The sequence below is a fragment of the Macaca fascicularis genome, chromosome 2 (genome assembly GCF_037993035.2).
Source record: "Macaca fascicularis isolate 582-1 chromosome 2, T2T-MFA8v1.1".
Classification (NCBI taxonomy): domain Eukaryota; kingdom Metazoa; phylum Chordata; class Mammalia; order Primates; family Cercopithecidae; genus Macaca; species Macaca fascicularis.
In genome coordinates, this window is record NC_088376.1 from 117,679,743 (window position 1) to 117,706,026 (window position 26,284).

General features: G+C 42.9%; 1 protein-coding gene across 8 annotated transcripts in view; it reads left to right on the plus strand.

Annotated features, from left to right (window-relative positions):
- The window catches only part of CACNA2D3 (calcium voltage-gated channel auxiliary subunit alpha2delta 3), a 931,957-nt gene that overhangs the window by 429,143 nt on the left and 476,530 nt on the right, over positions 1-26,284 (plus strand). For all 8 annotated transcript variants that reach the window (XR_006695842.3, XR_010585145.2, XR_012431274.1 and 5 more), the window contains 4 exons: positions 847-978; positions 10,516-10,576; positions 10,670-10,820; positions 22,660-22,734. Coding sequence is in view for 4 of the 8 variants with exons in the window: in XM_045384857.3 (XP_045240792.1) it covers positions 847-978; positions 10,516-10,576; positions 10,670-10,820; positions 22,660-22,734 (419 nt within the window). In the remaining 4 variants the exon portion in view is untranslated. The remainder of the gene's footprint in view (positions 1-846; positions 979-10,515; positions 10,577-10,669; positions 10,821-22,659; positions 22,735-26,284) is intronic.

The following is a 26,284-nucleotide window of genomic DNA, read 5'->3' on the forward strand; positions in this document are numbered from 1 at the left end:
TGCAGGGGAGTACCTCTTTATAAAATTCCTTCAAAAAATGTGTCAGATCTTGTGAGACTTATTCACTATCATGAGAACAGCACAAGAAAGACCTGCCTCACCCTAATGATTCAATTATCTCCCACCAGGAATTATGGGAGCTACAATTTAAGATGAGGTTTGGGTGGGGACATAGCCAAATCATATCACCATCCATCCATCCTTCCCTCTATTCCTCTACAAGAGTTTTGGAGCTTCTGCCATGTGCTGGTCAAAGGGTACAGCAAAAGACCACAAGAGGTAGTCTGTGCTTTGACAGAGCTCACATTCTGCTGAATAGCAGAATTAGAGAGATTTAGTTATGTAATTTCAATTTATTTATTTTTTTTAAAAAGCAAACTTCTAAGTCAGGGCAAAGAGAAATAGAATAGGGCTATGTTGGTGGCTGAGGTGATTACAGTGAGAGAAAATACAGTTTTCCTATTTTTAATACCAAGTTCTGGCTCAGTAGGGGGAAAAGCAGGAAAATAATGCTAATAAGGTCTCTCTCTGCTTTCTTAAAGAGGATTATGTGATTTTCTCTATGGGATATGTGACATTGAAAGGTACAAATAAAAGGAAGTGTCTTTTAAGTAAGGAATCATAGTTAGAGGCTCCTGGGAGACTAGGAGGGCTCAGGCAGGAGGGGAATCCCCAGCATCTGGAATCCCCGGGAGCTAAATGTTTTTGAGGCTATAACTTTCTTCATAGCCTCCTGCAAGATGGAGTACCTCGTGCCAATATCTGCCAAGCGGTGTGGGAAATAAAAGGAATTTTATTTCACTTTGTTTTCTAATACACCCCTCTCTTTCTCTTTCTTTTTTACAGACCCTGCAATTGTCAATGGGGTTTATTGGTCTGAATCCCTAAACAAAGTTTTTGTAGATAACTTTGACCGTGACCCGTCTCTCATATGGCAGTACTTCGGAAGTGCAAAGGGCTTTTTTAGGCAGTATCCGGGTGAGTATCCCTGCATTGACAATTATGACTCAGATTAATGATAACTGGCAATGAGATATTTTTCTTTAGGGTTTGAGGTTAAAACTTTTCTGCCTTCTCTTAGAAGAAAATGAAAGATGAAGTGCAAACCTGTTGTCAGGGTGCAGGACAGGAGTGGCAAGGTGGCATCCACATGGGCATGCACACACATAGGAAGTGATCACAGAACTCTCTGGATCTGCACCTTTCTCAGTAGAATAATTCACAGAGCTGTCACCACATGTGAAGAACTGTGGTGTGAAATGTACCTTATTTAATACTTCTGAACAAGAGTTTGACCTTATTACTAATACCTGCTATTACTGCTGTAATTATTATTATTGGGGAAAAGAGCAATTCATACTTGGGCAATTGAATTCTCACTAACAGGCATAAGAAATAGAGAATTTGAACGGGATTTGTCCACCCCAGAGCCGACTCCCCTTGCAGGAAGATGTTGAAATGGCCCACGCATCGCTGACGGCAACAACCCTCCGCAGAGGGCACCCGCAGCAGCCCCAGCACCCCAGGCACCCCCAGTGGTGCGTATCTCAGAGGCTGTCCCTCATGCCTTTGGAACAGGTGTTCCTTCTGGAGCCTTCTCAGGCCTCTGCTTTGTGATAGGATTTTAATTCTGGCTTGGTTTGAATTCTAATTAAAAAGGGAAGTTTTAATTTTGCTTACAAGTTGTGAAAACAGGACTCGGGGCTGCAATTGTGCCAACATCACAGCTGCAGAAATTAACAAGCTCAACCTAAAAGAGGGGGGAAAAAAACCACCCTGCATAATCTTGGAGCAATTAAGTGAAGCCTTTTATGTTTTCATTAAGTAAGACTAGGCACCTGATGGCTTCCCACTTGGAGGCACAGAGACTGCCGGCCTCCGCCTTGTGGAGTTGTTTGCCCCGTGCACAGCATCTGTCCCCCGAGAATTGCCTGCTGGGTCTCTGCTTCACCGGATTACAGAACATTTCCCAAGAGTCATGTTCAGCATAGCACGTGTGCTTCCTCCCAGAGCTCACAGAAATGTAAACAATAAGCATCCTATTACAGATAACACCATAATAAACAGTGGGCGATTAAAGTTCCAGTGCCACCAAATTGCAATCTGCGTTGATACACTCAACAGAGAGCAAATCTGATGCAGATATTGCTGAAATCAGAGCCTGGCAGAGAGGTTGCTCTGCTTGGAAAGCCCCTGGGTGTCCACCCCTCTCACTATGTGGCATTGTGAAGAGGGCAAGACAGATAAGTAGAAACCACAAATCACCTGTTGTCTCCGTCAACAGGGAGTCCTTAATCTATGGTCACTAGGACGTTTGAAAATAAAGGAAATCTTCATAAAAGATTTGTGTAATAGGGGAGATTAATTTACATACAAGGTTTTTATCAGTCAGAACAATTGGTTCAGCCATGCTTACTGTTCTTTTAGGACATTTTGGGCAGGATGTGGCTCTGTAAAATGCCTGCATAATTTCTATGTTAGTGAAGACATGGGCCGCAGTCTACCAAGGTGTTTCAATGCCTTGATAAATGTCATGTGGCCACTCAACTCTGTGCTTGGTTCTAAACACAGAGCATGCCTCTTGCCTCCTGGACATATGACTCAAAGAGTGATCATGAGCATTTTGCCAGGATGTTTTTCTTTTCAGGATGCTTCTTTCCATTGTTAGAGTGGTGTGGGTCAGTGGTAAGTGTGCCTGTTCTTAAGCAGAGGGAGTCTTTCTTCAGTCTTACTGAGTTCTGGCTTTGTACCCAACCCTGTATGAGGCCCTGAGGATAAAATCATGAACTAGACAGAAGAGGTCCCTGCCGTCATCCAGCTCCCTCTTGTGGGGACATGCGTTTGTCGTGGATTTTGGTTGCAAGTGACAGAAACACAATTCCAACTACCTCCAGCAAGAAACACACTTACTGGCTCATGTAATTTGAAATCTAGGGAGTGTGCCATTTGGGCGACAGCTGGATTTCAGTACTCAGCAATGACAGACTGGAGCAAAGTCATTTGGAATTTGAATCCTTTCTTTCAGCTCTCATTTCTGTCTTCTTCCATTCTAACCTTATCTCACTGGCAGGTGATCTCCTCATAATGGGGAACAGGCCTGGCAGGATTTCTCAGTGGGTGTTCCAGGGGAGCAGAGGGCATCTGTCCCAGAAGCTTGGATGAAAGTCCAAGAATTAGCCTGGTCTGAGTCGCATGCCCACCCACCACTGATGCCTGAAGAACGGTGGGTAAGGTCAGCCATCCAATACCCTGGGGACTAGTCAGGATTATTGTGGCTTTGCCTAGACTGGAGTCCCCAAAGAAGGGGGCATCAGTGACTACCACAGGGAGGTAGACAGGCAAACAGATCATCATGGTACAGTGTGTTTCATGCTAAGCTAAGGGAAATAGAAGAGGCTGGGCGATCACTGAGAAGGATTACCAACTCCAACTCCTGGGATGAGAGGAAAGTTCTGAGAAGGAGAATTTTGATAAGCATTAGCCTGAAGGCCTTGGTGTGGTGATGATGTCCATTTCTGCATGGCTTCACACATAGGCCTTCACCAATTCAATGTATGTCCTAAGGGCATGTGGTAACTCTTGTGTCTCTCAAAAGGACTTTATGAGATGGTGGAAATGTTCTATATCCTATCTAATATCACTAATGTCACTGGCCACACAGGGGTAGTGAGCACTTGAAGTGTGCCTAGTGAGGCTGAGGAACTGAAATTTAAATGTTATTTAAAAATAAAATAATTAAATAGCCACACATGGTTGGTAGTCACCATGTCGAATAACATAATGCTGTAGGAAGAGACTTTTGAGTCTGATACCCAGTTTCCAAGGGACCAGCCTTAACTCTCAAGGCTTATATTGCAAAAAGGTCTTACTGAACAGGACTTCGTTAGGCTCTATAGTTCTTCTTTATAAAATGGGAACTCTACCCTGAAATCTTGAACCATCAGGCTTTCAATCCCTATCTCCTCTACTAGAATATTTGTCCCTGAGAGGACAGAGTCATTTGTTTTGTCCATTACTCTGTCACCAGCAGCAAGAATAACACATAGTGGGTGCTCAATATGTGTTTGTTGAATGAATGAATCACCTGTTAGATCAAACTCCACCAGATCTGTTGTCTCCCATCACACCAGTGGCAGCTGCCCTGTCTTTTCAGACAGAATAGAGCTATTGCCTCTTTGGGGAGCTGGTCCCCAGCTGCAGTCTGGTAGAGACTTGATGACTCAGCAAGGAACTGGCATAAATGCGGTACAGAGCCATAGTCCCTTTATATTCTCATTGATCCCTCTCCTCCAAGTCTTCCTAGTACCTTCCCTTTCCACCCCACTACCACCATGTCCTGGACACTGGACATGCCCATCTGTTGGCTATCTCCTCCTGAAGCTTTATGACCATCTCATCCAGTGAGTAGTGTTCTCCAGGCTCCCCATCTCCCAGGAGGCAGAGAATCAAAGGGCTACACAGTCATCCCTTTTCCTGTGAGCCTTGACCAGTTCATCTTTTTCAGCCCTCTGTGGGACCCGTTTTCTACCTGGTTATTGGCTGAGGCCACCAGTAACTGATCTATTCTTCCTGTTCTGGCCAGTTCTTGGCTTTATTTAAAATGATATGGCTGGCTGACAGTACCTACCCATGTACTCTTACCTACATAAAGAAAACTGTGTCTATACATCACAGACAGGTCACTGTCTAATCAAACACAGGACATCAATTAGGTTCATGCATGATTATAAGAAGCCCCAGTCCCTTCCCCAACATCAGACTGTCACCTTTCTATAGCCATACACAGGGCAGTTTATTCCTGTAGAAGGCTTGGTAATTACAAAGGGCAGTGATTGTCTTATCTTCGCACCATGATTTGGCTGCCATAGGAAGGTGAAAGCTGGTTCATAGCTACAGCCACGATGAGGGAGCTGGACAGCTAAGTAAAGAGCTCTCCTTAAGTTTGGACTCATCCATGCTGTTTGCTAGTATCAAGTTTAGGTTCTGTGCATAGCATTACTTTTTGTTTCTTCCCTTGGATGCCTTCCTCACCAGGCTCAGGTTTAGCAATGGGGAGAGTGTGATTGATATTAGGGTTCTCTTCCTTGGCTAGCTCAACAGGACTGCCCCAATAAAGATGATCATAGAGTACCATAATTTACAATTTTCATAGTAATTGTCTTGCTACTTCCTCATTTTTATGGTGCGTAATCTCTCAAGAAACATGGCATCTGGTTGAATAAAGGAGCTCTTTTTAGAGAAATGCATAGGCAGCTTCTCAAGACATTTTAAAGCCAAATTTGACTGCAGCTTGACTCACATTAGAAGCCAGCATGTATTTTTGACCAGATATTTTAGATCTAAAGTTAACTGGAAGGTATGTGTTTCAACTTTAAATTATGGGCCAAGTACTAAATATTTTTTTGAGGAAGGAATTGGGCAGAACTTAGGGATAAACCAGTATCTTCCACCTCTTGATTTTCCTTCTTTCCACATCTTTCTGGACTTTTTGCTTTCAAATAGGGAAGACAAATGCCATGTTTCAGTAAGATAGGCAGTATCTGTTCAGGTGGAGATAGTTTTTTTGTTTGTTTGTTTGTTTTTGTTTTTTTGTTTTTTCGAGAAGGAGTCTTACTCTGTCACCCAGACTGGAGTGCAGTGGCACAATCTTGGCTCACTGCAACCTCTGCTGCCCAAGTTCAAGCAATTCTCCTGCCTCAGCCTGCCAAGTAGCTGGGATTACAGGCGCCTGCCAGCACACCTGGCTAATTTTTGTGGTTTTAGTAGAGATGGGACTTCACCATCTTGGCCAGGCTAGTCTTGAACTCCTCACCTCGTGATCCACCCACCTCAGCCTCCCAGAGTGCGTGTAATCCCAGCTGGAGATGGTTTGAATGTCGTTGGCAGTGCCACTGATGTTTTATGGAAAACACTGTGCTTTAAAGACAAGGGAAGCAATGGATGAAGATGCCTTTTCTTGAAGTGGAGAGAAAAGGAGAACATGGAGCAGAAATAAAATGACAGGGCAAAAAGATATTCAGATTTTTATTGTGCTATTTGTTGTAGTCCTTCATAGTTCCATTACACAGTCTCAAACCTCACTGCCGCACAGAATTATGTTGGGAACATGCGGCTTGACCTTCAGTCTTGTATTAGTCTCTGTTCTCTTGGCCCTACTGTTTATTTTCACAAGCTAAAAGAGAACAGGAAGTCATAGGTTGTCTTAAATGAAATGAATTTTCCTCCAATGTTAGTTTGTAATGCCTGTGGGAGAGAAACCGTGGGATATAGCAGTGTTGCACAATGATTCAAATTCACTCAAATTTGAGCATTTGAATCTGTAGCAGAGATTTTGACATTATTTTCAGTTTCACATAGGGATTTGTGTACATGCTGAGGACCTTGTCCTCTGAAAGCTGAGGAAGACTGGCTGGCAATCACTGATGCTGACGATGAAGCTGAGAAAGCCCTTCTGGAGCAGGCGGAGTGGCAGTCTCCTCTGCCCCCGAACTGTAGCATTCCTCTTGTCTCGGGTTTCACACCCCATCCTACCTGAGCGGGATTCCAAAAGGCATACTGGCACTTCGCGAAATGATGTGGCTCGTGGGGGTGCTTCTTGCTTAAGTGATAATTCCTTGGATCTCACAGATTTAAGATGAGCCAACTGTTATTCCTCTGAGTTTAGAAGTTACCTGAATATTTTCAAAATATCTGTGTGGACCAACAATGACATACTAAAAAGGTGATACATCCTAGGGGAGACAGTGCCACCTGGGGCAGGGTTTTCTCAAGTTCATTTTTTAAAACATTTTCCTGTGAGATTTTTGGAGGAGGAAGGACTCCATGGTTAAATCATCTTGGTAAATGCTACCACTGGGGTCTCTGTCATAGACATTCAAGATGCACTTGAGCAGGTTAAAGGCCCTTAGCTGTTCCTTACATCATGTAGAAACCAATTTTGCTTTGATTCACTGAACGCTTGTTAGCATCCTGTAGAACTCCTCAGAAAACACACTATGGAAATGCTTTTGCAAGGAAGAGAACGATGGCTTGAGAATTGGGAGAGCCCATGTTAGTCCTAACAGGACATCTCAGGAAAATCTGAAGATTTTGGCCCAAATGTCGGATTTGGGCAAAATGACACCCCACTCCCCTGCCACAGACTCATTCAGCCCTAACTCTGAGTCAAAGTATGATGTTCATTGTTACCTGCAGGGCAGCTATGCCTGGAACTGCCTTGAGGTACTGTCTTCATCCCTGCCCAATGTGTATCTCATATCCTGAGCACAAAGGGCGCAGAACTCACCGTTCCTGCTGCCACCCAGGCTCCTTTCCTCTGGCGGGGACGTCCCCTACACATGGCCAAACCAACCTTCCTTCAATTCCTTGAACAGGACATGTCTTCTCAGCCTCAGGGCCTTTGCACACATTGTTCTCTCTGCCTGGGATGTTCTTCTCTACCTTGTCACCTGCTTTTGTTTAACCCCTGCTTTTGTTTAACAAATCCTACCCATATATAGTGGGTTCAATAGTGTCCTCTCAAAATTCATGTCCACCAGGAGCCTGAGAATGTGACCTTACTTGGCTATAGGGCCTTTGCAGATGTAAGTAGGTAAGTTGAGATGAGGTTCTTATACTGGTTTAGGGTGACCCTAAATCTAATAGGATGGATGCCCTTATATAAGAAAGAGAGGATACACAGACACAGAGGGAAGGCAGCCATGGGAAGATGGAGGCAGAGGTTGGAGTGACACAGCTCTAAATTGACAAACACCAGGCATTACCGGGAGCTACCAGAAGCTAGGAAGAGGCTAGCAAAGAGTGTCCCTTAGAACTTTTAGATGGAGCTTGGCTCTGCTGACACCTTGAGTTTGAACTTCTAGCCTCCAAAACTATGAGAGAATACCTTTCTATTCTGCCACTTACTTTGTAGTTCATTTGGTCCTCCATACCCGTGGATTCTGCATCTATGGATTCAATCAACTGTGAATGGAAAATATTCAAGAAAAAAATTACAACAATAAAAAATAATACAAATAAAAGCAATACAGTATAACAACTGTTGATGTGTGTTAGGTGTTGTAAGAAATCTAGAGATGATTTAAAGTATATGGGAAGATGCACATAGGTTATATGCAAATATTATACCACTTTGTATCAGGGACATGAGCATCCACAGACCGAGGGTGGGGGTTCTGGAGCAAATGCCCCATGGCCACCAAGGGACAAAGGTAATTTGTTACAGCAGCCCTAGCACAGCAGTGCATCATAATTCTCACTCTCAGCTTGAAGATGTCTTTCTGACGTTAGGGATTAGGGTCGCCTTTATCTACTAACATGCATCAGGTATTTCTCCTCTATGACATCTCCAATACCTGCGACTTCTCATCCAGTGTCTGCTTCCTTACTAGCTATGAGGCTTCCTGAGGGCAGGCAGGAGCCAAGTCCCTCTTTCTCCATCACTGCTCTATGTCCAATGACTGGCAGAGGGCTTGCCAGTTGGATGAAAATTGTGATTAGTAGACAAGATGCTCTGAGGTTGTCCCGTCCGATCCACTTTCATACTGGAATTGTATTCTTTGTTGGTTTTCCCAGCAGACTAATTTCATGTCAGCTTTTCAAAAAGCACCGAGTGGCTGAGCGTGGTGGCTTGCGCCTGTAATTTTAGCACTTTAAGAGGCTGAGGTGAGCCCAAAAGTTTGAGATCAGCCTGGGCAACATGGTGAAACCCCATCTCTACTAAAAATTAAAAAAAATTAAAAATAGCCAAGTGTGGTGATGGGTGCCTGTAATCGCAGCTACTCAGGAGGCTGAGGCAGGAGAGTCACTTGAACTGGTGAGGCTGAGGATGCAGTGAGCCAAGATCACACCACTGCCCTCCAGCCAACAGAGTGAAACTCCATCCTGGGGGCAGGGGGAAGCACCAAGCTTCAGCGTGCCTGGAATGAGAAACAAGCCCATATGCAAGGAAATGGTTTCAGCCTAAGTGTTGGGGCAGTCAAAGATAATAAAATACTTTCTGCTCCCCGTGGAGCACACAGTGATAGGGCTGTAATCTGGGGAAGGATGCCAGAGCCGGAAAATGTTGGTGGATGATCAGAGTATCGTCAGGGATGACCGTGGTCTAAGGTCACTCTCCGCAGTTCAGTTCAAGAAACATCCACTGAACACCTCCCATGGGTCAACACGTTTAAAAAACAAAAAATAAAAATTTCTCTTTATATCACATTCTAACCAGTTATTTGTGGAATTATAAATTGGAGCATTGCCTAGCCTCACCAGGGATATAACTTCACTGTTTATCAAGACTGTGCCATCCTAATGGTACCTGGCTTTATACAAAGCAGGTGTCAGATTTTTTTTAATTAATTGCATTCATGTCTCTTAGTGTACAACATCATGTTAGTTGTATTTTATCTTTATTACCTAATGACCTCCAATTTGGCAGTAGCTTCTTACACTTCTGTTTTCTGATTTCTTATGGGGAGTGTTTTTAAATTAGACACATGTGCAATGGGAAATGTAGGTACAAGAAGGACAGAACCCAATATCTCTTTGGATTACAGACTACTGTCTCAAGGTTATCTGTGTGATAATTTGGGGATGCCTATTATTAGCCCAGTGTGGTCCTTTAGAAAGCTGGCCATTGTTAATCGGAAAAAAGAATCTTAGTGCCACCAGCTGAGTCAGGATTCTCTCCTGTGAAAATGATATCTCTGTTTTTATTTTCCTATCTCCAAAGTCTCTGTTGCAAATCCTCCATCTCTGAGCAGAACTGGTGGTTGAAAACAGTGATTTTCTGTCTTATTTTTAAGCAGCCAATGCCTTTCTTTTCAAATGATATTTTATTCTTAAAAGCTAAGTGGGATATATCCTGACTAGGCTGCAAACCACAAGACTAAGGATGTTGGATCTGATTTTACACATGGGGAAAACTCCCCAGGCTTCAGGAGCTGAAATTCAAACTTTATTATGCAGCATAATGAGAGCCATTTTATTTCATTTCAGTGTGGAAAGCCAGGCCAAAATTTCTGATTTTAAAAACAGGAGTGAGGATGCAACAGACCTGTGTATATCCTTAGTTGGAAACATTGTATCTATGCTTTCAACCCCCCTGCTATAGACATTACATCACCTGGTCCAGGGATGGGGCCAGACTCTGCCCAGAGATCTATGGATGATCCCCCCAGGTCCAACAACTTTCTGGACAGTAAGAAATGACCTTCGCTACCTTGATCCCTAGCCAAGGGAAGGAGCTGGAATCGCATACTCTCTGGATGGACAGCACAGTCCTAAAAACATCTCCACTCTCTGCAGGCCTTTGGAGCAGCTGAGCTAGCGCTGTGTTTGCTATAGGGTTATGACCCGAAAGCTCCTGCCTGGATTTGGCGATGGAGCATGTGATGAGCCCCGGAGTTGGTCTTTGCATGTGATTTTTCACCCTGTCCATTCAATCAGCAAAGTAGAGCAGCCTTGAAATGCTATGAATAAATATTTGAAGTTTCTGGGTTTCTCATAACCCCATTTTTCTTCTAGGGATTAAATGGGAACCAGATGAGAATGGAGTCATTGCCTTTGACTGCAGGAACCGAAAATGGTAGGCAGTGGTCAGACCTCTTCGTTATTTCTCAAAGAGATACCTTGAAGAGAAGTCAGGATTCATTTTTACTTAATTTTTCCCTTGACCTAGGTACATCCAGGCAGCAACTTCTCCGAAAGACGTGGTCATTTTAGTTGACGTCAGTGGCAGCATGAAAGGACTCCGCCTGACTATCGCGAAGCAAACAGTCTCATCCATTTTGGATACACTTGGGGATGATGACTTCTTCAACATAATTGCTGTGAGTGCAGCTGTTTTGTGCCTTCTTTGCACTTGGGTTCATTTGATCTTTTGGCAGTGACTGGTTAACATTGCTCTGACTGTTAGATCCAGAGCACCTAGATGCCAGAATGTGAGACCTGTTTAGTCTCATGAAAGTTCACAGAGTCATGGACAGTGGAAGGGCTTTGGGAAATGCAGTTGAACACGTTGCCTGTCTTAACCTACCACATAGCCACACCATCTGAGAGAATGGCACACCAGATGTATTCCTGGGGAGCTGACATTTTCAGATTCTTGGAAAACAGACTTAGCAAGATTTTCACCAAACCACTAGAATTTCTCACATGGAAATTAACTTCCAGCTAGGTTAGCCTGATGATATTGATGATGATAATAATTAATAATAATAATGGCAATGAAGCAACTAAAATATGGAGAGTGGTTTATGGCTCATAGAACACTTTATTTCAACTTCTGGATAAAAAGGCAGCATTTATTAAATGCCTGATTTTAATAAATGCCTTACTCTTCATATTTTTATTATCTTGGTTTTTCACAGCAACTCTAGGAGGTAGGGGGTGGTTTGGGCACATTCTCAAATGAAGGTGCTGAGATTGGAAGAGTGTCAGTAACTTGTCGAGGTCACAAAGCTGACAAGTGGCAGATGAGGGAACCAAGCCTGAGACAGGGCAGTCGTGTAGCCTGGAAATGACCACTTATTCAGGTCTCTATCTTGTCAATGAAAAGAGTCAAACTCTGCAAAATATTTGAAGAGGTTTATTCTGAGCCAAATATGAGTGACCATGGCCTGTTGACACAGCCCTCAGGAGGTCCTAACATGCGCCCAAGGTGGTTGGGCACCTGTTCAGCTTGGTTCACCGGTGCAGCTTGGTTTTCTACATTTTAGGGAGACATGAGCCTTCAGTCAAATACATTTAAGAAATACATTGGTTTGGTCCAGAAAGGCAGGACAACTCAAAGCAGGGGCTTCCAGCTTATAGGCAGATTTTAAAATTTTCTGGTTGACAATTGGTTGAGTTTCTGTAAAGAGCTGAGGTGAATAGAAAGGAATGTCTGGGTTAAGATAAAGGTTAGTGGATGCCCAAGTTCTTATTTGCAGAGGAAGCCTTCATGTCCTAGGCTTCGGAGAGAATAGGTTGTAAAATGTTTCTTATTGGACTTAAAGTCCGTATTGATGTTCATGCCAGAGAGGTGTAAGGAGGCATGTTCGCCCCCTGTTTCCCATCACGGCCTGAAACAGTCTCTCAGATTAAATTTTAAAAGAGCCCCCGTCTCCTATGTAGAGGAGGAAGTCCATTCACATGGGTGGGTGGGGGTCTTAGAATTTTATTTTTAGTTTACATTCTCCAGTTCTTTTTCTTCTTCCCACTGATTATTTCGTATGATTTTCATCATGCCCCTTACGTTCCTCCTGCTCTCTTTCCAAAGGCTCATCACAGTGAGCCTGATTTCTGAGTCCTTGAGCACTTAGCCAAGTGCCTGTGTGTGGCGGACACTTGTTCTTTTGCATGAAAATAACACACATCGCTTCTATTTGGGAGGTGGAGTAGTTGCTATGGGCAGTGGAGGCAGCATGGTGACGGGGGCAGAGCCTGGGTTTTGGAGTTGGGCTGTTTTGAATCGCATTCACACACATATGCTGTGTGTCTTGGGGCTAATTACTTTAGTCTGGACATCAGCCCTCTCAACTGTGAAGTGGGTGTACTCACCTTGCCCACAGGGTTGCTGCTGGGATCATCTGAGTTGATGCACCAGAGTCAAGCTGGTGCACAGGGCTCCTCAGCCAGTGGTGGGATACAAAAGAAGAGGGTGCTCTGAGAATGCTTACTGTGGTCTGCATGGCTCCCCTAAACCCCTGAGGAGAGTATATTGTCAATGGAGCCTTATGACTGGGCTGCCTTCTGCATGGGCATGTCACCCACTTGTGTTCTCCAGGCAGAGGGCCTGGGCCTCTAAGTGACATGAAGATGGCCGAGGGGATTGCCTGAACTAGTAACCTGTCTATACAGGCCTCTTCTGATCAGACTCTCAGAACAAAAGGTTCTGATTTTAAGAAATCCTAAAGACGAAAGGGAAAAGAAAGAGAACACTAAATTCCTTGGGAGCAGGGGTTAGTCTTGTTCATTCATGTGTGTATCCCCAGCACCTAGGCAGTGCTTGGCAAATAGCAGGAGTTTAAATATTTGTTGAATGAATAATCACCATAACTGCCTCCCATAGAGTGTTCACTGTGTACAAGTCAGTTGCTAAGTGTCCTGTGTGGATTATCTCATTGAACCCTCACCCCAGCCCTGTGCCATGTAGCATGGAGACAGAGGCATGAAGCCGCATTGAGTTACACAGCCAGGAAAGGTGGCATGGTAAAGACTCAGACATGGTCCAGCTTCACCTTGCACTGTTTTCTGAGCAGAAGTGAAGAGGATGTAGTTGATCCACTCAGCCATCTTATCATGAAATTATGTGGCCTCAAGGCATAGTTCTTTGGAAGACAACTTTCAGATAGTTAGAACTTTGGGTTTGCTGCCAAGTTACTATAGTTGCCAGCCTAGTGGTGAGAATGCAAATGTGGCTTGATCCCCACACATCCTGAAGCATTTAAAGATAAGAAGCAGCTAATTTGAGACTATCTTTCTTATTAATCTTTAATTACTCATTACAGAAGAATCAGAAATTCACATAATAAGAAGAGCTAACTAATTACATCCTGCATTCTTTATCAGTCAGGATTTATTGTTCTGTTAACAAAACCAATCGATTGAAATAATCTATGTAAGTTCATTAAGATATACAAACAGTGTCAACTCAATAAAGAAGAGAGGGTGATTAAGATAATTAAAAGTAGACATGCCAGTTATTATAGAACAGTTAAGAAAAAAAAATTTTGCCCCAAATTGTCCCTTTATATAAAGAAACCCATTAAAGATCCCATTAACCCTCACTGTACATCTGTTTGTTAATTTTCAACATAAATAATCAGCTTCAACACTATTTACATAATTATTTCAACAACTAGAAAGGCACTCTGAACTTCTTTATTTGAAGCCTTTATAGTAAAATCATGAACTTTGTTCCTCTAATGGATAAGAGAATGTATCAGATATGTTAGTGAGTTTATATTAGAAGGCCAAGGTCATAAAAGAACCATTAATTAACAGTAGTATTTATAGATTCGTTGCTTTTTAATGCAGGCAACATATGTAAAAATTTTAAACAATTCAGTAATGTTCTCATTTCTCTTTCATTTGGCACATATCCTAAATGTTTCTGTGTATATGAGCACACTGTCTTTTCACAAAAATAGATTCATATTTTAAAGAATATTTAGCAAAGCTTATTTCAATCAAATGTATTTGAATAACAGAGCATTCCATCACATTTTTTACTCAGAAGTGCTACAGTGAGGGCAGCGCATGCAATGCACTGAATGGAATGCATATATTTTTGCAAGGTTGGGTGTGCTTCTATTGAATAAAACCTAGAAGTGAAATTCCTGCACCAAAGGGTATGCATACAGGCACCTACCAGAATGTCTACCAAGCAGGGCATTATGTTTACACACTTACCAACAGTTCGAGGCTTCTAATTAATAGGAGATTCATAGCTGGCAAATTTTCATTTGCATTCCCTTGAATTGTCTCTCCCAATCCTAAGTGTGTTCTGCGAATTTTGCCTTGTTGAATTCTTTTTCTTTTTCTTCCTCCATCACCTCCTCCTGTTTCTGCCCTGACATAATTGCTGTAGTAGTATGGTATAGGTTTTCCCTCAGTCTGTTTAAAATGGTCACTTGTCTCCTGTGTAAAGGGCGACCTGACTGCAGGTTCTTAAAGTGCAGGGGGATGAGGTATTTGAAACGCCATCCAGAATGCCCTGCAAATCTGTGTGAGTGTATTGTTATCGTCGGCTGGATTCCATTTACGACAAGAGGACATTATCATTTCACCCTCCATTACATCGTCAGCCTTCCTTTGCTTGCCAGGTAGACGTTTGTGGAGATAGCTCAGTGTTTTAGAGGAAAAGTAAAGAATACAATATTTTCAATGCTGGAAGCCCTTGTGTACTGTAGGTTTTTGTTTGTGCAAATCTAATTCATCATTGCCACTTGATTTTTCAGTGCCATAACGGAGGACGGAGGAAAGAGATTTAAATAGGGGGAAAGACTTCCCTTGGCCACTTAAGTTCGTCTTTTGGTTTTGCATGTTTTATTAAGTTCATTGTGAACTGCATGTTTAATATTATACTGAAAAGTTTCTGATCTTGATCTATCCAGAGTATAAACGTAAAAAGATAATGTTAAAACTTGTTTTAGCTTTCATGGGCAAGGTATTGCAAGATCTATCTAAAATGGACAAACTAACTGATTGAATTATGAAAGAATAGTTGAAATATGAGAGTAATTTTGTGCAGTTGGAGTTAAAATTTTAAGGTCAAACCACTGGTGCGTGAAGAGAGATGTTTCTGACAAGAGAAAAGGCGTATTTTTCTGATTCACTTTGAAGTCTAACTTCAAGCCATGCATTCAATTAGCAACATTATCATAAAAATGAGGGTGCTAATTCTGTCCGATGTTGAAATTTGAAAAATGACTTTACAGAAGCTCAAGCCATGCCTTAAATGAGCACAGTATTAACTGGGCAGATTTTGTTAAATCAATTTAAATGCCTCCTGTAGCCCATATTTGTGCAGACTTGAATTAAGAAGAGCATCATTTGTTAGTTCAAGCAAGAACTTTCTGATGCCCTGGTTTTAATTTGCAGATTTTCTTTAGAACTGTTTCTCCAATGCTTTGTCTGCTGTGGATTTGCTTTTTAAAGTAATCGATTCCGTATTAAAAGTATGAGGATAGTATTTTCTTTCAGTGCTCATTTGTTCTATACTACTAATTGTGTCCAGTTGTGTTTCAAATTACATAAGATGCTTTTGTAATGCAAAAGATCCCTAGGATGGCTTGTGTTGGTGAAAATGTTGTGTTTTCATCTGCTTTATTACATAATCCCGACACGTTTTCATTCAAAGGTTATTTAATCAAAAGTGCACCAGTAAAACTATAAAAATATTTAATGGAGTCCCAGCAATTCTGCATCAGTTTCTTGCATTACATGAGCATGGCAGCATTTAATTCTATGGGTTTTTTTTTTTTTTTTTTGGCCAAACTTTGGATTTTTTAAAACATAGCCACTTACTTCCTTTACTTTTTGTTTATTTACCTGTTTTTTGAAAGGGATAGAGATTCTCATCTTATTTTTTGTTTCTGTGCCAATTTTTTTTTTTTTTCTGGCTTTGTTCCTAGTCCTTTCCATCAGGCATTCTTACTTTTCTTAGTAAAAGAGTATGTTCATTCCATCTGAACATAAGGTCTCTTTTTCCTTTTGTTTGTGTGTTTTTGAGATGGGGGTCTCATTCAGGTATCACCCAGGCTGGAGTGCAGTGGTGTGATCACAGCTCACTGCAGCCTCCACCTTCCAGGGTCAAGCAATCCTCCTGACTCAGCCTCCCAAAGATCTCGGACCACAGGCACGTGCCACCACGTCCAAAAGGCAGAATCTCAGCAATTTCGCCTTTTTGTTTCTTTGTTCTATTGATTCATTCAACAAATAGTACTGAGTGCTCTGCATTAAGCATTGGGGCTGACTTCAGACAAGGTGTCTGCTCTCAGAGATTTAGGTTTTCTGTATGTGATCCTTGTGTGGGGGCTACTGGGAAGCAGGTCTCACAACCCAGTGTGGCCAGTGCAGTCTTGGAGAGGGAGTAGCTGGGGGACTGGGTGTCTAGAGCTGGGGTATATGCTGCCTGGGGCTCTGTGGTGGCTTATCAGAAGAAGTAGTGACTGAGTGGACACTTGAAGATAAGTAGGCTAGCCAGACATAGGCAAACGTGGTGGAACAGAGCAGGGAGAAAAGGAGGAAGGAGTCAATAACTGAGAAAGTGCCATTTGCAGGTGTAAGACCCCACCCCAGCCCCCAAGAAGGAGCTCTCGGTGTGTCTGGATCACATGGGAGTGCAGGTGAATGTGGAGGTGAGTGGATCTGGTGAGTGATGGTGAAATGAATGAGACTGGATGGAGAGAGGCAAGCCAGATCGAACCAGTCTGGTGGTTCAGCCAGGTGGAGCAATTGGGACAACCCATGGAGGCAGTGGAGAGACACAAAAATGAGTCTCAGCTTCAGGGCAGGGTGTTGAGATGCTCCCTAAAGCCACTCCCTGCTTAGGGAGGTTCTTTCCTCATCTTCTCTAGGTGACTGATAACCTTCTGTTAGACCTGAAAGCGAAATTGGTTTCATCTGTCAAGTTCAGTTTCTGACATTAGGTGGATTCCTCATTATTATCCAGAGCCCAAAGTCAGTTGTCCTTGGCTCTTTGGCTTTTGGGCCGTGATTCACCTGAGCCAATGTATGCTGGAATTCTACACTAATTTGGAAGCTCCTATGAACCTTGGTGAGAGGGTCTAGCCTATTTGCATTGCTTTTAGATCCTTCTGCAAAATGTTCTGGCTCTTCATTTAATGAAAGTTGCCTTTCCTATTTTAGATCATCATTTAAGATTCTCATTGATCACTTTGCTGTGTCTGTAAAAGGGGAGATGTAGGGAATGCGCACAGACACTGGGCAAAAGGAAAGAAGAGGCATGTAATGTGTCCCTTGCCTTCAGAGTGGAGAGTTTGGAGGTTGAATGGAGACAGAGGGACAGTTTCCTTAGCAAGAGTTGTGGGATGTAGTCTAATACCTGAGGAAGATTGTGGGTTTGTCTCAAGCCTGTTGTTATTTTTGGAGGGACTGTTGCAGCATCACAGATAAGCACTATTTATCATAAAAAGGAAAGCCAAGGCCAGGTGCAGTGGCTCATGCCTGTAATCCTAGTACTTTGGGAGGCTGAGGCAGGAGGATTGCTTGAGCCCAGGAGTTCGAGACCAGCCTGGGCAACATAGGGAGACCTTCTCTCTGCAAATAATAATAAAAAAAAACTAGCTGGATGTGGTGGCATGTGCCTGTGGTCCGAGCTGTTTGGGAGGCTGAGTCAGGAGGATTGCTTGACCCTGGGAGGTGGAGGCTGCAGTGAGCTGTGATCACACCACTGCACTCCAGCCTGGGTGATACCTGAATGAGACCCCCATCTCAAAAACAAACAAACAAAAACAAACAAAAGGAAAAACAGACCTTATGTTCTGATGGAGTGAACATACTCTTTTACTAAGAAAAGTAAGAAAAAAAATGGTTGTCATTTTACAATGATCATCATGAGCAAACTTAGCCAGTGTTTTCTGTCCCCAGCACACAGTAGGTGCTTAGGGTAAATTCAGTGAGCAAATAAAGACGTGAAGAGTTCTGTGGCAGATGCCTTCCTACCTGGGGATTTGCCAGTAAGCTGGCTGCACCATCTTGGCTCCCTGTCTGCCAAAGACCCCGGTCCCTGGGAGGATTCAGAGGGTGGCTTAGAGTGGGACAATGTGTGGCCAGACATCATGGGCTTGTCTTGGGTATGTAGACAGTGACATGTGCCTGATGACATGGCATCTTGTCCCCAACAAATGCAGATCCCTGCTCTCCAGAGAAGGCCAAGGACACATGCCCCTGTTCCAAAGAAGGGGTCACTTTGCATCACTGACATCACCTTCTTCCTTCATAGCAAGCTCCAGCTCTGGGTGCAGGGTGTTATCTGTTGGTCTTTCCCTCTATGTAGCACACATCACACTCACACATATATTCTCTTTCTTTTTTGTGCATTTGTGCCTATGCGCCTAGATGCCTTTCTCATTCTTATGTGCCAGGTTCTGTGTTGACTGTTATTTCATCCTCACAGTGAGCTCATGAGAGAGGTGCAGTTAGAATACCTGTTTCCCCAACACAAAAGCTGGGGCCAAGGTCACCCAGCAAGCATGTGGCAGAGTCAGGATTTGAACCCAGGCCTGCCTGCCTCAGTTGCTTTAGCTCTACCGTTCTACCCTTGTGAGAATCAGAAAAGGAAAGCCAACCAGGAAGGAAGCAGGGAGAAGAAAGCCTACAGCGTCCGAGTCCCTGTGTGCTACGTGGCAGCTTCTAAGCTCTTTAAAGGGTGAAAGCCGTGTGTCCATTTCCTCACCATGCGGTTGGTGGGCTGGACTGGACCCATTTCCAGGGCAGCCTGGGCCCACTCCTCTCTCCCTAAGAGACTCTTCCCATTTCCCAGAAATTTGCAAGAAGGACTAACCACTTGGGCAGGAAGGGCAAAGGTTAAGTACTTCTTTAGGGTTCAATCCTGGTAGTGCAGGGGAGTAAAAACAAATTGTAGAAGGAAATTGCATCTAACTGGTGATGATGTACATAGTATCGTTTTCTTCCTTAGACTATTGATATCAGATTATTTCATTAGGGATCAAGGAGAGCTATTTATAAGGCTGTTGTGTCTTAGGGCAAGAGGTGACCAAATCTTGAGTTGTAAATATATATGGCCCTTCCACATCATCATTTCACAAAATAGAAATCTAGAGAACATACATAAAAATGCAGAAGCTGAAGGATTTCCAAATAAAGGACTGCGAGGAGTCTGGAAGCAGTTCCGTGTACAGGGCATCCTTGGGGTCCGCCTTGGGAGGAGCTGTTGGGTAGTGAGAGGAGCATGCACAGCTAGCAGGCCTCCTTGGTACAGCTGCCTGGTGTGCAGTTCCCTTACACACATGGCTGAGCCCGGCTCCCTCTGGTGATACAGACCAGATTGCTCGGCATAGCTTTATCCTGATGCAGTCAAGGGAAATTAGTCAACTGCAAGCTTGGATGATGCCACTAACAAGCTGGCTGGGATTCAGAAGAGTGGATTCCTCCACTGAGGCCATAGCACACACAGTCATGGCAAGCATGGTTTTGATTACTGCACATGTACCTCCCTGATGAGGTCAAGAACTCCTTGGTCTTCTTGACTTTTAAATCCCCTCTGGAGCCCCCACAAGTATAGACTTTTATATTAGCAAGGCAGTTTCAGGTCTGTTGCCTCACTCAGTTTCTGCAGGGGCCCCTAGAGGGAGACTAGAAGGTGAATTAGTATCTTCTTATGCATAAGATTCTGGGATCAGAGTGGCTTAGCAACTTCCCCAAGGCCACACAGTGAGTACATGGTAGAGACAGGACTTGGACCCAAGTGACCTGACTCCCGGCTCAAACTGTACAACCCCAGGAATCAACTTGGAGAGTGCGTATTAGGTAGCATGTCAATGAAGTGATTCAGTTTACCTGCAAAATGGAAGAATGAGAGGAAGTAAAACCACGGTGGGAACCTCAGGAAAGTTTTGGGCTCTAGGTTACAGAACAGGTGAGGAAAGGTTGGTTCAGCATACAAACATCTGATAATAGCATGTAAGAAACCTGGAGGAGGGTGGCTGCAGCTTTTGCACAGTAGCTCAATGTTGTCTTCGGGGGCCCACACTGGCTCCATCTTCCTGCTCTGTCTTCCTTGGGCTTTGCATTCCATTCTTTGTCTTGTAACCTCATAGTTGCAAAATGGCTGCAGCACCTCCACAATAGCATCCCAAGCAGGAAGAAAAGAGTGGGTATAGATGAGTGTTCCCTTAATGGCAGGAAAACATTTCATTGAATCTGCCCATCAAACTTTCCCTTATGTCATGATCATTTGCCCCTAACTGCAAGGCAGGCTATGAGAGGTTGTGTCCAACAGAGGGGAACTGGATGTCTGTGGCTGGCTAAGACCCTTTGTGGTTCAGGCCTTAGAAATCAGTGTACTGTCACCCTAAACCAAATGAGTCAGCAAGGGAAGTGAAGGAGAAGGGAATGGCTGTTTTCTCAGCAACTTCCAGGGTCAGTCCAACAGAGATTGAGAGCTTTGGAGGAGTTTTCCTTCATATTGAACTGTGCAGTTGCTTCTTGGATCCTGAGATGATGTTCTGTTTGTTGACTAAAAGTCATACTTCCATTTCTTAATGGCTAATGTCATAAATATATTTTTTTCTCCATGCCTCGTTAGAGGATATTTAAGCCCTCAAACCATTGGGATATTTTTTCAAACGCTTTTTATATGACAAAAAGATGAAGATGAAGGGGCACAAGGCTAACTGATGGGGAGATCTGGAGGTTTGGGGGCCAGAGAGGATGAGTTGGGGGCATTGAGGTCCTGTTGTCAGTGGCTGTGAGGTCAGACTGCCTGGATTTGAATCTGGACTCCACCACCCTCATTTACTCTCTGGTGTCTTTGGGCAAGTCGATCATTTTTGCTGTGCCTCAGTTTCCCCATCTGTAAAGGGAGAGTGATTGGAGGTGCTTGCCACATGATGCTAAGATAACCTGCAGATGAAGTTTACCTGCTGCCTGGATGCAGTAAGTGCTCAATAACAGTTAATTGCCAAGGTCAGTATGATCACCACTCCTGCTTGCTTAGTGAGGCTCTCTCCATGGGAAACCTGATGCATCCCAGTTGTTCTTGAGCAGCTTTAGGTCTAGCACCTCTTTGACCTGTCCCTGCGGTGTATCCAGAGGGATTTCTCAAGCTCATCTCTTTATTTCACTCACTCCCTTGCTCATAGCCCTGCATGGTCCTCGCTGACTTTAGTTTTAAAGCGCAAACTCCCTAGGCCAACTTTGCACAAGAGTTAGCTGGGTCTGGGAGAGATGGTTCTGTTCTCTTCCCTCAGGAGCTCCGGGCCTCTCTGACTGCTAAAGTAGATATACCATGACACTGTCATCAATCAAATGGTCCTCAAGCACCTACTGTGGGTCCAGCCCTGTGCTTGTTGCAGAAAATACACTGAAGGACCAGGCATGGGCCCTAATGGTGTCATTCCACTTTGTGGTGGGGAATCTGGCCAACAGATAATTAGAATTTACAGGGATTATATAGAAGAGGGACCTAACCCGGTGCCTAGCCTGCACCAGAGGCTGCTTCCCAGAGGAGGTGGGAATAATCTGACCTAGGAGGTGAACAGGAGTCAGCCAGAGAGAAGAGGTGCCAGAGTGAGAGCTCAAAGCAAGGGTCCCAGCATTGGAGGGCCTGAAGGAAAAGAGGAGACATGTCAGAGGACAGCAGGGAATAATGGCTGGCAAGGACAAGTTTTAGGGGAAGGCTGATGAGTAAAGATGCTAGAGTGTCAGCAGGACCCAAGGGTCCAGAGCCTTGTAAAGCCCTGGGAACATTCATCTGCACAGCAATGGGAGCTGTAAATGGGATTGACAGGAGGCAACATGATCAGATGTGTAAGGACCAGCCTCCCTGCAGGGCAGAGAAGCAGGCTTGCTGAGAGAAATTAAGATGAGACTACTCACATTTTTGCTACCTGGTTGTGAGCTTTGGGCAAAAAAAAAAAGGGGGGAGGTCCTATTCTGGATATTCTGGGATTGAAGTGATGGGAGTGCTGGTGTTGACAATGTATGGGAAATTGTGCATGGACAGTGCCCTGATCAGCACCCACATACCCTTGCAGAGTGACCAGGGAACATCAAGGCTTATTCTGTCCCCACTCATGTGTAAGCCACACATGTGTCCCTTGGTTCCATGAACCCAAAGACAGTAGCTGGAGCTGTATCCACGCAACTCTGGGATGCTCTTCAGCTCCCACCAGGACCATGGGCTGTTAACCATGCTCAGGGAACTGCCAGTGTCTGGAGGCAACCCCAAAGAATGGTCAGTTAAAAGGGTGCACCCTGAACCCTGCCATCTAACAGCATGTGCTCTAGAAGTTTCTCCTTCAGTCTGTAGCACATAATCATAGTTGTCTAGAGGGACACCCGTGGGAGAGTTCACCTTCTGTGAATAAATGGAGCCTGTGATTGTGCTGCTTTTTGGGTGCGTATCTCCTTAAATTATTAAGAAGTACCCTTCAATTCCTTAATTAAGTGTTCCTTCTTGATTCTTTTCCTTTGCAGTATAATGAGGAGCTTCACTATGTGGAACCTTGCCTGAATGGAACTTTGGTGCAAGCCGACAGGACAAACAAAGAGGTAGGGGCAGCTTCGGGGAGCATTCCAGTCATGGTACACCCCTGTCTCCCTCATAGTGATTGTTTTACAATAAATCTGTCTTATTGAATGCACTGCCTTTTCATTGAGGCCCTTGGAGCCCCCATGTGTAGAATATTTATGAAGAGGCACAAAGAAAATCATGGCACTAAAATAATTACATTGAATTCAGAGGCTTACTAGTTCTGAAACAATTGCATCCACTTTTTGTCCTTGTACTCTAATAAACACAATGCTATGGTGTGCTTGATGCTTACTTTGACACTCTTAAAAGAATATGGCTCTTGCTGAGATTTCAAAGAAAATTGAACCCACTTGTTATTTCCCTTGTCCTTCTCACAGTTGATTAAATGGTCATTGGTATAACTGTTGGGGTAACTTGCCTGCTATTAAAGGTAAGCCTTACAAGGATAGGAATGCCGTCTGCTCCCTACTGTATCCTCAATGTGCCGAGCATTGCCTGTTCCATCAATATTGTGGAACAAAAGGAAGATATGTTAAAGGAGAATCTTACACAGTGGGATAGAGGTTTTCCCCTCCAGTTTTGGAGTATCCTAGGAAAATTTCTAAAGTAGACTTCTGTAAAATAAATCCTGTTTCCCTTTAGCTACCTTTAAATTTGTCGGTACAGCTACTGCAACCACCGCTATACCACCACTGCAGGGCCAGTTGAAAATTTCACTTGAAGGTATAGCTGTGGCTGCAGCCATGTCACAGCTTCTGGGACTCACAGCTGCCATTGCCATGTTGATTTTCTGTACCTGACACACAGAGCTACTCTTCCCCTGGACAGCAGACCTGCATGAGGTAGCTGGGGGCAATGGCCAGGGTAGGCTTTTGTGAGGCACATTCTATGTGCTGGAGAAAATCCCCTGGCTCGTACTGTATTGATGCTATCTTAGATGCAAGTAGTAGAAGCACTTAACTTGGGTATCTTTGAGGAAGTGAACAACAGAGGATTGGGAGAAATTCATTCCAGTTGGAACACAAAGTATAAAGTAAAAAATATACTAGAGTTAATAGCTGGGCTTCAGTTTGAGGGGAAAGAAGCACCATGATAAGCTTCATATTTAGGAGGGAGGAACCAAGTACACTGAAGTTCAAAGAACAAGTATAACCTGAGAATGCTCATTCATGGTATTGTCTAGGCTAAGGTAAGAAAAGTGACTTAAGTCTATAGCCACATTTTTCTAGAGAATTTCCCGTTGTTTGGCCATTGTGTAGGTGAAGATCTCATCCCTATTCCAATATTGTAATATTGTAATATCCTCCAGAGCCTCAAATAGGTGTTCAATCCTGGTGCTTGCAATGTTAAACAGAACAGACACTTAAATGATCAAAGCCTTCCTTCAGATTGCTTCCCAGAGGAACAAAGGACAGTATGATCTTTGGAAATAGGAAGTTTTATGAATGAAAAAAAATCATTAGAGGAAATGGGCTAATTTTAAATTGTCCTTGAATTTATGGATATTGAAGACTGGAATACTTTTGAATTTAAAAACTAATCTGGACTTCTTATTCTGCCAATATGGAGTAACCATATTCCAATGAGGTCCTCACCTTTATAACTAAGAAGCCCTAGACATAACACAACAAGCAAGTATAGGTTGAGTATTCCTTATCTAAAATGGTTGGGACTAGAAGTGTTTCTGATTTTTCAGATTTTGGAATATTTGCATTATGCTTACTGGTTGAGCATCCCTAATCTGAAAATCTGAAATCCAAAATGCTCCAATGAGCATTTCCTTTGGGTATGACCTTTGAGCATTATATTGGTGCTCAAAAAGTTTCAGATTTTGGAGAATTTCATATTTTGGATCTTGGATTTTTGGATTAAAGATGCTTAATCTGTATAAGAAGACTTGAAAAGGAGAAAATGAAATGTCTAGGGGCTTTGGGTCTTAAAGACAAAAGGGAAGTTCCTTGATTTTCCTGTTTGACTCCCATATATCCTGAATAGAGCGTTCCAGAATCTTCTCACCTGGACCAACAATAGGCACAGATTAAAAAAAAAAAAAAAATAGTCCCAGAAAATCTTGTTCCTTCTAGCCAAAGGACCACAGAAAATCTTTGTGACAACACTTTTTCTACTCCAGCTGAACATCAATGGAACAACCAATCCTACGTGATTTCAGTGGGGCCAAATTAGAAGTTGATCTTTTGCCCCACGCATACCCTCTTGGTCCTTCTCTCACCTAGAATGACTGCTAAGAGAAAAGAGGAAATCGGATCCAGAGTCTCATAATATAAAATCCATAATGCCCAGAATGCAATTAAAATGCCAAGAACTGGGAAAATCACAACATGAATGAGAAAAAACAATCAACAGAAGCCAGTATTTACCTGAATTGGATGTTGGAATTACAAAATTGTTTTAACAAGCAATTAGGAATTCTCTTGCAACAAATGAAACAGTAGAAAATCTCTCAAAGAAATAGAAGTTATAAAATAGAGCCAAATGGAAATTATTGAACTGAGAAATACAACCACCAAATAAAAGCTCAGTGATCAGCTCAATAGAGTGAAGATGACAGCAGATAAAATCAGTGAATTTCAGGACAGATCAATAGAAATTACCCAATTTGAACAACAGAGAGAAAATAGACTGGAAAAAAATGAACAGTCTCAGGGACTTGAGGGACAGTAACAAAAGATGTAACATTAATTACATTGAAGTCATAGGAGAGGAGAGAGAGAATGGTACTGAAGAGGTATTTAAAGATGTATTGTCTGGAAACTCCCCCAAACTGGGTGAAAGGCATAAGCATACATATTCAAGAGGTTATGCAAACTCCAAATAGAATAAACCTATGTAAATCCATGCCAAGACACATCAAAAATATAGACAAGAAAAAAATATTGAAACAGCCAGAGAGAAAGGACACATTGCTTATATGGAACACGAATTTGAATTACATAGATTTCTCATATGAAATCATGAAGACAAGAGGTAAGTAGCATAGCATTTTTCAAATACTGAAAGAAAAGAACTGCCAACCCAGGATTCTATATCCAGTGAAAATATTTGTCAGCAATGAAGGAGAAATAAAGGCATTCTCAATGAAAGGAAAACTGTAAAACTGTTGCTTGTAAAACCTACCCTTAAATAATGTCTCAAGGGAATTCTCTAAACAGAAAAGAAATAAAAGAAAGCTTGGAAATTCAGAAAGGAGAGAAGAACATTGGAATGAGTAAGAAAATTACAATTAGAGTATCCTAATTGTCAGGCAATTCTTAAATTATGTTTGATAGTTGAAGCAAAACTGTAATACCATCTCATGTGATACCCAATGTTTATGGATGGAATACTTAAGACAATTATATTTTAAAAGTGTGAAGGATAGAGGGACCTAAATAGAAGGTTTCTATACTTAAGTGGAAATGGTAAATACTGATATGAGTAGACAGTAATAAATTACATATTTATATCTTAATACCTAGAGCAACCACTAAGAAAACAATACAGAGAGTTATTCTTAAGTAACTCATATGAAGGTAAGAAATGAGAAACAGAGGAATTAGAAAGAGGATG